The 14098-nt window shown below is 38.1% G+C and overlaps 2 protein-coding genes across 3 annotated transcripts; both read right to left on the bottom strand.

The window, feature by feature from the left end:
- Positions 1-1146: 1146 nt before the first annotated feature.
- LOC103394778 (T-box transcription factor TBX2-like) lies at positions 1147-3110 on the bottom strand. Its single transcript, XM_025065534.1, has 3 exons — positions 2755-3110; positions 1671-1938; positions 1147-1575 (listed from the first exon to the last, which is right to left on the bottom strand). Exons 1-3 carry the CDS (start codon positions 3015-3017, stop codon positions 1369-1371), a joined length of 738 nt encoding a protein of 245 aa, XP_024921302.1. The 5' UTR covers positions 3018-3110; the 3' UTR covers positions 1147-1368.
- A 1464-nt stretch (positions 3111-4574) lies between these two features.
- Positions 4575-14001, bottom strand: LOC103394759 (protein phosphatase 1D-like). 2 transcript variants are annotated; one of them, XR_003052967.1, is made up of 9 exons: positions 13326-14001; positions 11741-11969; positions 11031-11155; positions 10769-10950; positions 9946-10173; positions 9693-9780; positions 9348-9503; positions 6172-6293; positions 4575-5018 (listed from the first exon to the last, which is right to left on the bottom strand). XR_003052967.1 is itself a non-coding variant. In XM_008332192.3 (7 exons), the coding sequence occupies exons 1-6, from the start codon at positions 13828-13830 to the stop codon at positions 9697-9699; spliced, it is 1353 nt and encodes a 450-aa protein (XP_008330414.1). In that variant the 5' UTR covers positions 13831-14001; the 3' UTR covers positions 6837-9503; positions 9693-9696. The 2 variants fall into 2 exon arrangements, 1 of the variants encoding a protein (XP_008330414.1); XM_008332192.3 differs by lacking the exons at positions 4575-5018; positions 6172-6293 and having other exon boundaries at positions 6837-9503.
- Positions 14002-14098: the final 97 nt, after the last annotated feature.

The raw sequence follows: 14098 nt of genomic DNA, 5'->3' as shown, positions 1-14098 counted from the left end.
GCGTCACTGGCGTCAACTCATTAGTGATCCCATTCATGTAATGTAGTGAAGGGTCCATGTCCAAGCAGTAAATTTCACCCGAAGTGTTATGTACAGTTTTTTTGGTCATTGTCTCCTGACTTGATTGTTTACCGAGAGCAGACATGTTTGACCATGGGTCCTCTGGTCTCAAACAGTTACCCCTGAAACAGTGGGCTTCAGCAGTATCCTCCTTTTGTGGCTCAATTACTGAATCTCTGTCATTGGTGTCCTCGTCTGGGCAAAGCAAACAAGAGTTATTATTACTATTGTTGTTGAAAAGGCCGATTCCGACATAACTGGAGGTATTTCCAGTCTAAATAGCTTTTTATATAATAATTTATAAATATTTTTTTTCTTAGTATTATTAATCATGATCACCGCTCCTAGATTTCCATCTAGGAGCGATTTCCATTTCCATCATTTATTAACTGTTGTATGTTATATGGAGTATATTTATGCTGTAATGTACAGTATATTGTATGTTTTTGTTTATATAAATACAATATCTGTATATTTTTCTTTCAGTTATTTTAAGAGAGTTCAAAAGGGGGTGAAAAGGAAAATATCTGCTATTCATTAGGTGCAATAAATGCAATGTGTTTTCAAGTCAATAAGTGGGCTGTGTGACAAAAATATAGAAATTATAATTGGTATATTGATACCAATTATAATTTCTATATTTTTTCATGATTCTCTGTTTTGTATAGTAATATTTTTTTTACAGTTGTTTTTTTTATAATTGTTGTGTTTTATTATGAGGGATAGAATTTTTATATAAATAACTGAAGTACGATACAGTGGCCACTAGAGGGCGGCACACCTACCCCAAGCGGTAGTAAAATGAGTCACTAGTACAGTGTTTTACCTGATTCGTCAGAGTCACCACTGTCCAGCTCCGCTTTGTCTTGACAGGACTTGTTTAACTGTTTCTTCCTGCAAGCACAGATTTTTATGAAAGATGTCGACATTACTCATGTGCAGAATTGTTTCACTGTCGTTTTGATTATCGCGAAGCAATTACCTTTTCTCTCGTGTCCCATTGCCAGTGTCCCTGAATCCTTTGGCAAAGGGATTGTTGTCGATTTTCAACTGAGTTATCTTACAGAGGAGAAGAAAAAGAGGATGTTTAACAGACATTTCCCTTCACCCCAAATGTGTTTATCACCTCTGAAAAACACTGCAATAGTAATTTGCTATACTTTTGTCGTTTTATTTTTATTCAAGCAAAATTGTGGCCAATCAGATTACAGGGGAATGTAAGTAAGTAAATGAAGTAGGTTTTTAAAAAACAAACAAACATTAACAGCTCATTGAAAATGAAATGCTCTTAAAACCTCCCTGGCTCGATTAGTGCTGTGAGTAAGTGTGTGTAAGTGTGGTTGTGGAGATAAGACGATAGAACAACACCTTTTCATTCTGGTAGGCGGTCACTGCAATGAACTCTGTCTCAGAGAAAGCGTAAGTCCGGAAGGTGCTGCATGGAATCTTCATCGTGTGGTTAGCTCGTACGATGTGAAGCCTTGGCTGGTACTTGTGCATTGAATTCAAAATGGTCTGCAATAGTAAAGTGATTAAAAGCCAAATAGTGAAAATACATGAAATTCATAAATAGATGGAAACAATCCTTCAGTTTTCAAGCAACTACTTACAAATCCGTGTTTATCCATGATGTTATTGGTGAGTTTGAATTTGTGAAAGGTTATAGGTTTGCTCATCCAGTGTTGTCCACTGGCAGGACTGTCTGGGTGAATGTACAGGTGCTTTGGCACCTCCGGCTCAGCTTTTCCAGCCACTGACCAATGGGAGTTGTGAAACTTGTAGCGGCAGCCGTCGACAGCAACAATGTCCATTAGCAGGATGTAATTGGCTCGTTCATCCAGTCGGTCCACTCTAACCTTAAAGGGCGGAAACATCCTCCTATGGCAAAGGATAAAATAAATAGATAGATGGATGGAAGGATGGACATCTTTATTTTATAATATATATACGGTCAACAAATATAGGGCGTCATTTGTAAAGCTGCTCATGCTGAAAAGACAGCAACATTTTGTTACATTTAGCTTTTTTATTTATTTAACTCTTTAATATATTTCTAAGTATATCTAAGTGAACAAATATTGATTTTCAAAAATCCACATTTCTTTTTCAATCATTGTCCGAAGCTAAATGTAACAAAATCTGGCTGTCGCTTTCAGCATGAGCCGCTTTACAAACGGCGCGTGATGATGCAAATGGTCGCATATTGTTAACATGGCATGGGTTTCTCTCCTTTAGACATATCAGTATTTATATTTGTTTACGCAGAATAATAAATAATATTCTGTATTGCAATTAGTCATCTATTAACAATATAAAATAAACTCTTTATTAGTAGCATTATTTTCTTTGAAGTCTGGATTGTGGATTTAATATACTTTATAACAAAAGTCAAACGGTTTAGTACACATACTGTACATGAAGTGAAATGCCTGGTGAAGCTAAGTTACTTTAATTTTTGGCGGCCCCAATAACGATACTTGACGATAATATTAAAATATTTCTTCGGTATAGGCATTGAAAAAAAAGTACGATAATTAAAAACATAAAATTAAACATTAATTAAATTGTAATTTTTTTTTACAAAAATCAAACTTTTTTTGTTTGTTTTCGAGGTGGAACCATAGCAGTGATAATGATGTGTGATTAACTATGCATACAATAGACTGCAAAACTGGGCTATGACACCATGCTTACCTTCCAGACCTAGTTATGACCATCTCAGTTCCGATTTGATGGAATTCGTCCCATAAATGTTTGGACCCTAGAGTGACCATGGGCTCGTCTTCTGGGCCGTCCATAAAGTGCATGTGGGTAGTTTGGTGACGCTGTCGCATTAGTTGACTGTCAGAAACGACCTTCTCTGACAACGGCAACTTTGGTAAACCCATTGAGGGGAAAAGATGGGTTCGAGTGGCGCCGAGGAGAGGGGACGTGGGCACGGCACACCGTCCATTCATTGCACAGTAACAAGCATGTTCTCCAGGCGAACAGCACGCGTGCGTTTGCCCCTGTGAATCAATAGTTCTGATTCTGATCCGGATGAAGGCAAGGAAACCTAAGCCGACAAGCGTCTTCAATCATGCAGCGCAGACTTAATTGCAAGCATTTCTGACCTCAAATAATCCTGAGGATGAGGAGGCAGATGTACCTCCTCCGCCCATGATTGGAGATTATTAAAGGGGATTACGTCTAACTATAGTACTTGTTGTAGGTACATGAGGTATTTGTCAGACCTATGTCCCTACAACAATATCTAGGTTTTTAAAATCTTCGGACAGCTCAGTGTGACACTGATCTTCGTCTTTAAAAAAACTGAAACATGTCAAGTTCACAAACGCAAAAGCAGATGTCAGGCTTGGCAACAAACACTAACAGACATGCCCTTACAATCTTACGATACTGGTAGTAATCCTTTAACAAGATTGCAGTTCAGTCAAGGTCAGGGTGAAAAGATCTCAATTTGTTAATGGCTGATCTGTAAATATCTGTACAAGATTTGAACATTCAGTGCTCCATTAATCGTCTTAAGCGGATGCACAGGGTCAGAGGGCTACACTTTGGTAATGGGCCTAGTGACAAAGGTGGGTGGTTAGTGCTTGTTCACCATGATCTAAATCCTTTACTACAGCGGTATCTAAATGGATATGACACGATTCTTTTTGAATGAAGTAAATTAGTAAAACTACATTTTTTTCACTGTGTCCCTCTTACACCACAGGCTGGGGACTCCTTTTTTGACTGTGTCCCACTGCAGCACTGTACTACATGACCTACAAACCGGCATCGGTCCCCGGACAGGAGGTAGGGGAACCCTTCTTTTGTCCACTGACTAGTAAAATCAAAGGTTGCATGAGTAGTTTGTTTTTTTTCTTACAACAGGTGTGACGAGAGAGGCAGGGGAGATTTCCGCTAACATGGGTGAGGAAAATGAAATATCAGGCAAACTGAAAGTGGTAGGTGAACCAGATGAGGTGAAAGAAGTGAACAAGGTGAGTTAGATGAGGCAGAACCAAGGTGAGGTGTGTGAAGGACTTGAAGTCAATGGTGACCAGTGTGAAGCAGGTAAGGAGAGAAAGACAGATGAGTCTGTAAATAACTCTAAATAACTGCAACTACAACTGTAAATAAAGTGTTTCTATTCAGGGGGCTTCACAGTGCATCATCTGCCTCCAGCTCACTCTATTATAAATAAAGTATAAAGTGAATTGTCATTGTGACACAGCACACCACTGCACACCACCAACTGTGACCTCTGCTTTTAACCCATCACCAAAGTGAACAGTGGGCAGCTTTAAGCGTCCGGGGAGCAGTGTGTGGGGACGGTCAGAGCACCTCAGTGGTAACTTGGCAGCTGGTGGACTCGAACCTGAAACATTCCGGCCCCAACTCTCTTCCTCAAGATGGTTAAGAATCTACCAATGCCCCAATAATTCATCTGTATTTTATACTTTTTACTAATTAATAAAATAATAATTATTTATATTTTAACAGTTGATAAAAATAAACAGTCAGGTTGAACTTGTTATAACAGAATGACCAACACAAATGTTTGACAAGGTTTCCAGACATTCCAGGAACATTCCATATATTTGAAAATTTGAAAAAGTAGTAGAGGCAGTGGAAGTAAAATAGTAAAATATTGTTATGTGTAAGGGTAGAATCTTCTTTAAAAAACATTTTGATATTCTGTCAAGACATTATTATTATAGGAAAGGATGGATTTAAATCATCACATTACATTTGATATTTTCTCTTTTCTCACTGACCCCGTAACCACGAAATATTCACGCAGGAAAGGACTTCTCACCTTACGGGCACGGTGATGCTCATCCCTGTGGGTTTAATCTGGGATTTTGATCATAGTAGGAGCTTTAGAAGCTTTATGAGGTGAAGTGGATGTCCCATAGCAAAGGTGACTTGAGAGCACAATCCCATTTGGTATCCCATCATGGCAACACCTGAAAGATGTAGAATCTAATCCATTATCAGGTAAGACACATATCTTTTTACATAGTATAATGTGTGTTTTCTATTCAAATTGCACTGATATTTTCTCTGAAATCTGTACTGATGTGCCAAGCATCCGTCCATCGTTCCATGAATCCCATAGTGCAAACAAGCATGGGAATAAATCCTCACACCTGCACCAGCCAATCTGTCGAGCGTGCGCCTCTCATATGTCAGGAGAGGTGATTTTGCACTTAACCAAACACAGGATTTAAAAACACTTAAGAATCTTAACCTCATCACACCTTTAAATCCACGTCCAAAATGAGACCACAGCACAGCTCCGGTCATGTTTGACATCACGCAATCCGGATGGAAACACGCAATATCGTCACGCAACACTGTAAGGCACAGCTTGACCAGACCAAGTCGTAGGTAAAGTCATAACTTTGAACATATATATATTTGAAAAACATTTTGGTAGATATATTATAATACTATAGTAAGCCCAAATGTAATCATAATACTGTTGATTGATAACCAACTTCTATTTATTCTGCAAAAGCTCAAAGCACGAGAAGAAAAATTCAAATATATTTTGCCGTAACTGAGACAACCATGTCGAGGTAATTTAAAATCTAATAAATATATTGCTCATGTACTCTATGTATATGTACAGTATATATCAAGGTCAAGCTCAAGGTTTCTTTTTTGTCATTATAACTGCATACAATTGAAGTTTTGTTGTAGTAAAAGAAGTTTTGTTGTAGTAAAATACAAAAAACTAAATGTGTATATAATTTATTTTTTGCATATGTAATATATACATACAAAAATTGTATATACAAAATATATAGAATATATATTTTATTTATAGACAAAATATATATATTTGTATACAAATATACAATGTATATATGTGTATACATATATATAAAATATATATATTTTGTATAAATATATACAAAAATATTTATTTTTTGTATATCTATATATTTATATTGTTTGACATATTTTTTAATTGATTTTTTGTCTATCTATATGTATTATATATATATATATATATATATATATATATACAAAAATATATATATATATACACACTTTTATTTTACACAAGCCCAGTGCATCTGTCATTATTTACTTTATGAGTTTAGGGTCTACCTGGAAAAGAGCCTTCGTATCATCAACTCGTTGTCCTGCCAGTGACGTCTATGGACTTCGATGTTTTTCAACCGGGGCGGGGGGAGGGAGCCATCTGGCGGCGCTGTCCACAAATATCAGGCCTGTAAACAGATGAACTGACGATTTGATCCACTAGGTGGCAGCAAGTGTCACTTTGGTTGGGAGATGAGCACAAGATTAAGATTAAGAAATATTATATATATTTTATCCGTTATGCTATACATTATACTATCCGGTTTGCAGGTACCTATAGCTGAAACAATCAAAACATAAATATATAAATAGACTCATAAACTAAATATATATTTAAACTAAATACATTTATGAATACATTTAAACAGTGTCTAGAACATATAATATAGTATAATCATAGAACACAATGATCTTGAAAAATCAGTCGGAATGCTCAAAAATACAAAATAAAATAAATATAATAAAATAAAACTCAGAAGTGTTAACTGTGTTACGTTTACGTGACAAGACGCTGAGGCTGGAAAAAAACATCGCCTTCATATTACTGCCATCTGCTGACAGAAAATGTTACTGTACAAGAACCAGAAATATCCAAATACAACGAAGCCAATATATAGCAACACAATTAAACAAATAAAAGCCATTATGTAACAGAAAGGACACAAGGCAAATGGAAAATGAGAACTTTAATACAACACACGGGAAACTGCATTGTGGCCAAAGCATGTAATGTTGCGTCGAGCTGGCAGACTGTGGCTGCAGTGGATTATAAAGACTTTGTAACAACCAAAATGAACCAAGAACTCACAAACAGCCATCATCACTCCACCTGCTCTCTGAGCCTCTGAACACTATTCATTGCATAACAATAACAACCTGCATTTGGATTTACTATACACACAACACGTTGTCGTTATTCGTATACCGTACTGAGCCGCGGATGACAAAATGACGCTGCGTTCTTGACTATATGGTGCTATATGGTGTCTTAGGAATGAGTCAACATCAAGTTCACGTTACTACACAATAGCTCGCATGTCTGTCAACAGCCTCCGGATGAGTAACACATGAGAATAGCACCTCTGACCAATGTGTGAAGGCAACCATTACGATGTAAAAAAATAAGGCAAACGAACCAGCAAAAACAGTAGGTGAGCTGCCATGTTAACACACGTTAGAATTTCTATAACTTAACAATAAATATAAATCCAGCACTTATATTCAATGCACATACCGTCGGGCGTTTTTAAGTGTTGCGTTGGAATACACTGAATGGCAAATACGAAACATGCAATAAATAAGTGGAAGACATTGTTAAGTGTGTGATCAGAAGCAAATAAACACATAAAATGACCTGAGCAAACAACAGGGCAGAGAGGGTCGCAATTGGAATTCCCACTAAAGTACAGGTCCTCTGATGTACTCTGAGTCTGTAGACTTTCTTTTTAAAAAAAGCATCGTCATCACATCGCAATGTTAAGATAATAAAAGACAGCGTTGCAGGATACACACCTGTTCTTACCAAAGCTGTAGCAGATTACATTGTTTTCTGAGTGTATGTGATGATCTGTAAGGACTGAATTTAGATAAAATTGAGAATCGATTTGTATTGTAGTTGTGAGGGCTACTGAGTGATTATTAGGACTATTAGAAGATTTAAGTTAAAAAGTTGCGATGTGTATTTTAAGAGGCATTTCAGGTAAAGTCCAGGCTTCACAGGTCACAGACCAGCACAGCTAAAACTCAACTGAATCACGTGAAACTCCAAGGGTTCACGTGACAAATGCTGATCGTACTTGGTATCTGGAAATAAGAGATACCGTCATGGAAGGAAATTAATCAAAAAACACAGATTTTCTCCTTAGTCACTTTACTAGTAATTTTATCTATAGTGTATAGCAATAAATTCATCTTTAAAAAAAAATGGTGCGAAGGGGATGTTCGCATCATCACAGATGACTGTTAAAAATGACTATTGTAAAATGTTAATTCCATTATCCAAACATACAATGTCATTCTTACTGTAGAAAAACAAAATGACATTACGTGTTATTTAAATGGCTTCAGCAGCTACTACCCATATATTGGGATTTATTGTATAAAATCACTGTAATATTGTAGTAGGTTGGACATCCTCAGTTGAGGAGTTGGTCTCTATACTGTCATAAGGACAGACTGCACTTGTGTCACGCTTAGAAATGAAAACCTCCATTCACTTCCATGTGTAGACATGTCCTGTAATCAGGATACACCTGTGACATTTTAAATACATTCACACATACACACTGTCCTTAGCAAATGTATTGATTTAGCCCAGTTTGACTGAATTGTAATGTATATGTCCTCACATGTTAAAGTTCACTATTCAGTGGAAAAACAGAAAACGTTTTTTAAAAAAAAGGGGGGAATTAAAAAAAAGTAACACGTATAAAAGCTGAATGCTTGTTTGTTGTAGACTAATACTTAAGGATTTCCTTCGAGTTTCTGTGCACAGTTCACAAATGCATGTTTTCAGGCTAAGTTTCATTATGAATATGACACAGCAGCTTCTCTTGTTTGAGAAAACGACGAAAACGTCTAGCCGGGTGGTGTGAAGATTTCTGAACACTTAAAACCATAGCATACTGAACAAATAAGAGGTAATTTGTTCCGGTTAAAAGCTTAAAATTCCATGCAGCACAAGGTGCAGTGACGTCACTTCAAATTGCAGCGATCACCGCTTTCGTTCAAAATACACATCTTGTTGGATATACTGTACAAAGAGGTATGAAAATAGAGTGTATCAAAGGAACAAAACTCCAAACTTTAGACGGTAAATTACATAACACTACAATTTGGAGGACAAGAGGAGGAGGAGGAGGAGGACATAAAAACACAGCCGATAATCTCACATTTCACTCATATTTACAACGACGACTCTGTAAAAAAGTATACATCTAGGGAAAAGTGGTACTTTTGGACACCGTCCACACACGCAAAACGCAAAGGTGAAAGGTAATGTTGTGATGTCCTTGGGGGAGGTCAACTTTTTCTGAGCACCACTTTGAAGGGGATTGGTCACTTTGTACTTTGCTACTAGGCATTTTCTGGGCCTGTGTCAGGTGACCTGCTGAGTGGATGGAGGCAACTGTTAAGTTTACCGTATAGGTGCAGGTCAAGAATGTGTCAAAGGGCTGATGTACCATAGTCATTTTGGGTTTCAGAGTCCTGCTTGTGAGATCGGTGGTGTGTTTAGAGCGAGCTCAGGAGAGAAGTGCACGGTGGCACAGACTGCAGCTTCCTCAAACACCCAATCAGTCTACTGTAAACCGGAGGAACTGGGAGGAGGCAACATCACTCTGTGGAACAAAGGGAACACTTTTCACTGTAGAATTTTTTTTTTTAATCTATATAATTATTACATCTTAAAAATCTTTAGCAGGTATGTCACAGGACTTAGATAGTGAACTTCAATGAAGTTTTAAAAAAGTGGGTGTGGTTCACGAAGGTCACAGTCAATCGTCATGTTCAACAGGTCAAGGACTTACCTCGCTACCACTCCAGGCATGACCATCCTTCCTGTTCTTCTCCGAACATGTCCTCTTCCTCATAAAACATTCCATCCTCATGCTCTTCCTGTTGTATTTGAAAGCAAAGAGAAACTTGGTGACAACCAATAGCTGAGCATAATAATTTTACTTAAAATTTCAACATTGTAAATTGAATTAAATTAAAAAAATTAGAATGTAGTTAATGTTGAACGTATATAATAGAAATTAAAATTAAACACACAGCACTAACCTTGGGCACTTCGTATGTGTTGTAATGACTCCCAAGATATGGAACATGGTCAATTCCTGTAGCCATGTCAACAATAATCTCATCCCGATGCATAGGTATCGGAGGTCCGCCACGCTCCTGCAGCGCCAGCACGATAACTGTTGTGTTGTCTGCGCGCAGCATGCGCTCCTTCCAAAACAGTAGTGCTGTGCATCCAAGCCTGCGTGCACACGACATCCCTTTAGGTCCCTGAAGAGTTTTGCAGCGGAGAAAAGAAGCAATTTGACTCATTAACAATGTGGCATAATTCAGTGTGTTTTAATTTATATATATATAAAAAAGAACTTGTAATCTAACTTAATGAACAAATAAAGTAAGTAAATAAACTGAATGTAAAAACTGTGATTAAGTGCACTGGTGTGCACAAAATTGAAATAAAAAGTAGCATTTTATTCAATTTGAATTTAATTTTGACAGCAAACCATTTAAACAAAAGTGCAATTAAATTTAGTTTGCAAACACTTGAAAAAGGATAAAATAATTAATGTAAAATATCAACCTTAATAATTATGTAATCTAACGTATAAAGTATAAAACTACAGCTGTCTGCCACTACCAGGAGACTAAAGTTGAACAGGAAGTTAAGAGGTGTGTAATTAATCTAATTTGTCAGACCTGAACCATTCAGGTGGTAGAAAATCTTTTAAAAATGTACCTTTACAGTAGTTACAAACTACTCAGGGTTTTACCTACTCTGCCTAGCAACAGCTGGCTTATGTCTCTGTTCCTGGAACGATAAAACCTAAGACAATGAAGAATGTGTGAAAACTCGTCCATTACATACCACCATTTTGTCATGGCTATAACACATATTGACGGCATTTTTGGGGGGCATCATGTTCCACAGTCCGTCACTGCCAAGGATGATGTAGTGATGCCGCTTGGGGTCAAGTTTCATCACGGTGGTATCAGGCTCAGGAGAAACTACAAACTCCCCGCTATAGAAATCATAACTCCACAGATCACCTGCAAGCAAATTTATCTGTTTTACTGGTTTATACAGAAAATAAATGTTAAGTAAAACGAAGGGAAAGGTGTTATTTTACCAAGGGATCGTGCCACAGCCAGGAAGGGGATCTGGTCAATTACTGTGCTTCTTCTCACTGGGCCGTTATGGGTCAGTCTGGGTCGCTTCCACACAACGCGGTTCACACCAGATTTCTTCATCACGCTACATTCACATGGGCCAAACAGGTAACCTTAACACAAGCTGACTGATTGGGCAAGTACTGTATGTATACTCGACATGGCATGTTTATGTTCTTTTAGTAAAACAGTTTTAGGTATCAACAAACGTTTTGGATCTTCTGTGTGTGTTGACAATACAACGTGTTTGCTGCCAGTCTATTATAAATATTATGACTCAACTTAAGGTATCGTTTGATGAACGACTGAAAATGTATAACAGTGGATGAATTAAGTGAATAGTCCTGTAACATACAGTTACATATAACAGTGGATGAATTAAGTGAATAGACACATACAGTTACAGCTAGAGTTAATGACTTAATGAAGAATTCTTAATTGAAAGCCATGTATTTTATGTATAAAAGATGTTGAGATTGTATGTGTATGTAGATTAACAAAAGCTAAGTAAGAATTCCGTAAGGCTCAGATTGGGTTCAGGTTTGTTTCTGGTGTTATTCTTGCACAGTAAGGCTAGCTTTTTGCTAGCAAAATTGAGGGAGACTATTCAGACATTTCCTGCAAACATTTTTGATTAAAAGTAGTAAAAGTAGTGTGTGCTCCAACTCACCTGCCACCCAGTCTTTCAATCCTCTCTTTTTCTTTAGGAAGTTCAGGTTTATGGTCCTGTGTAAGTTCAAGTGCCTGAAGTGTGATATCAGAGTCATTTTCTTTTACTCCAACCACGACTGCTGAATCCCCCACATGGGCAACATACATGTGATCGCCACGGATGACGATCACGCTGGCCGTGGTGCCTGATGTGCTGGGAAGGCCAGTTATAGTCTTTGGCCACTCCGCTATATGGAGACCAAAGCAAATATTTAGGATTTAAAACAAACAAGGCTTATCACAGACAACGGGAGCTGTTGCTTTACTGATGGTTAACCAATATAGGCAGAACATTTATGAAAATAGGTACAAGAAATGTTATTTTTTAATATATGAAAAACGCACTGATTGGCCAATGAGCAGAGTTGCCCAATGCGTCAGCACACACAATTTTGTAGCTGATTAAGGTACCTGAAGGTACATTACAGTGAGAGTAATTGAGCCAAGAAAGTTTCAAGCTTCCTAGCTTTAGGAAATATATCCTAGCCATATAAATGATGTATGTTACTGTAAGGCACTCTGCCACATAATCATCCTACCAAACATGCTAGCATTTGTTTATTTTCGCAAAGTATGTGGTAAATACTTATTGCACAAGCTTTAATTGCACAAGCTATAATTGGACAGAAATTAATTTAGTACCACATTCCAGTCACCGAGAACTTATAACTGATTTCAGGAAGTGCTTATAATTATTTTTTAAGGTGTAAAGCTTTTTATTGAACTTTCTGCAATTTTTTGCAGCCCCAAATTTGCAAGGAACCTTCAACATGCTTCACTGTTCCTTGGAATAACTCAGTTAATGAACTGCTCTACAGCTGTTCATCTAATAAACGGCAGTCTGCAACAGCCAGATTTATTTGGTTTTAATTGTCAGTACAAAGCAAACTCTGCTGTTAGTCTGCATCCTATACTTGCATGCATACGTTTCTTGGCCTTGTCTGCATGTCACACAAATATGGCCTTTTGGCAGCAACAATTCAGTGAAGACCACTCTGGTCAGCCTAAATGAGTCCTACTGGTTTCACCCATTTCTGAGTTGATGTCACTGCTTATTGTGAAGAAACTGTCAATTGTTGTGTTTTGCTTGTTGACTACTGCCTCTGCAATCCTCAACATTGCCTATTTCTTTGTAAACACACCTTTGAAATCCCAGTCTGCTCTAAATTGTATGAGATGTGCCTGAAATGCATGTTTTGCAGCAGCTGTCTTTTCAGTTGAGTTACTGCTGCCTATGATGTTTTATATGGAAGACATTTTTCTTCATAGGTGTAGAAATAAATGGTGGGTCATGCAAGCGTCATTTTACAAAAAAACTTTCATTTTTGTAGCCTTGGCTCCCAAAAATGACAACGAATTAAACCAGAATACTTCATATTTCCTACTGTTAGGAGTAATCATTTTGGCTGTGTTGTAGTTGTTGCAGAACTGGACATTGGTATTAGCAAATGTCTCTGTGACAGTTTACCACAGGAACAATTGCAAACAAAAGGCATCAACATAAACACAGACAGGCTACGGTGTCCGTCCCTTTGATAACTTACGCAGCTCTTTCCACATCGCATGGTGACAGGCAACAAAGCCTTTCCGCAGAGCAGCACATACTTCGCTGTGATCCTTCGACCAAAACCCACGTTGCCTTTTCAACAAATCCCACAGATTGTCCCGTGCAAAGTGTGCCGCCTCCCGACCGCCGTGGCCGTCGAACACGGCAAAAAATGCCACCGACGTGCGAGTATCCACTGCGACTTTTTCGCACAGTACCGGCGCGCTGTTGTTGCTGATGTCCTCGCTGGAGAGATTCTCCACCCACACAGCACAAGCTGGTTTAGGCTCGGCGGCAGCTTGACGCCCGTGTGTGTCGTTTTCAGTCTTTTCTGCAGCTTCAGTCTCTGCCTTTTCTTCTCCATGTCTCTGAGACTTGGAATAATCCTCGACTGACGAGGCCGACGGCTCATACTCGATTTTTATATCGACAACATCCTCCATGTATTTTCTACCCCCTTGCTCAGAAAATGCACTCATGCGGAATATTATGGCCTCGTCCATGACTGTAAAAGCCGACTAATAATTATTCAACCGACTGAACGATACATGTACTCATTAACTGCTATGGCAAACCTCAATTTTTAAACCAATTTTGCCGCGACTGCTGGGCCGGAGGCTTCCTTCCTTTTTGTTTATCTTCTACTGGCGTCCCTAGACGTCCGGTTGTGCGTAATGACGTCATAGCTGCCCATAGACAGGTGCGTCACTTTATAAACCACATAAGGCAGTCACTGCCCCGTGTAATTTTTTTTTTTTAAAAAGGGGGGGG

Source organism: Cynoglossus semilaevis, chromosome 19 (assembly GCF_000523025.1).
Source record: "Cynoglossus semilaevis isolate Cse_v1.0 chromosome 19, Cse_v1.0, whole genome shotgun sequence".
NCBI lineage: Eukaryota > Metazoa > Chordata > Actinopteri > Pleuronectiformes > Cynoglossidae > Cynoglossus > Cynoglossus semilaevis.
The sequence above is the reverse complement of the archived record's forward strand: the minus strand, read 5'-3'. Positions and strand labels throughout refer to the sequence as shown.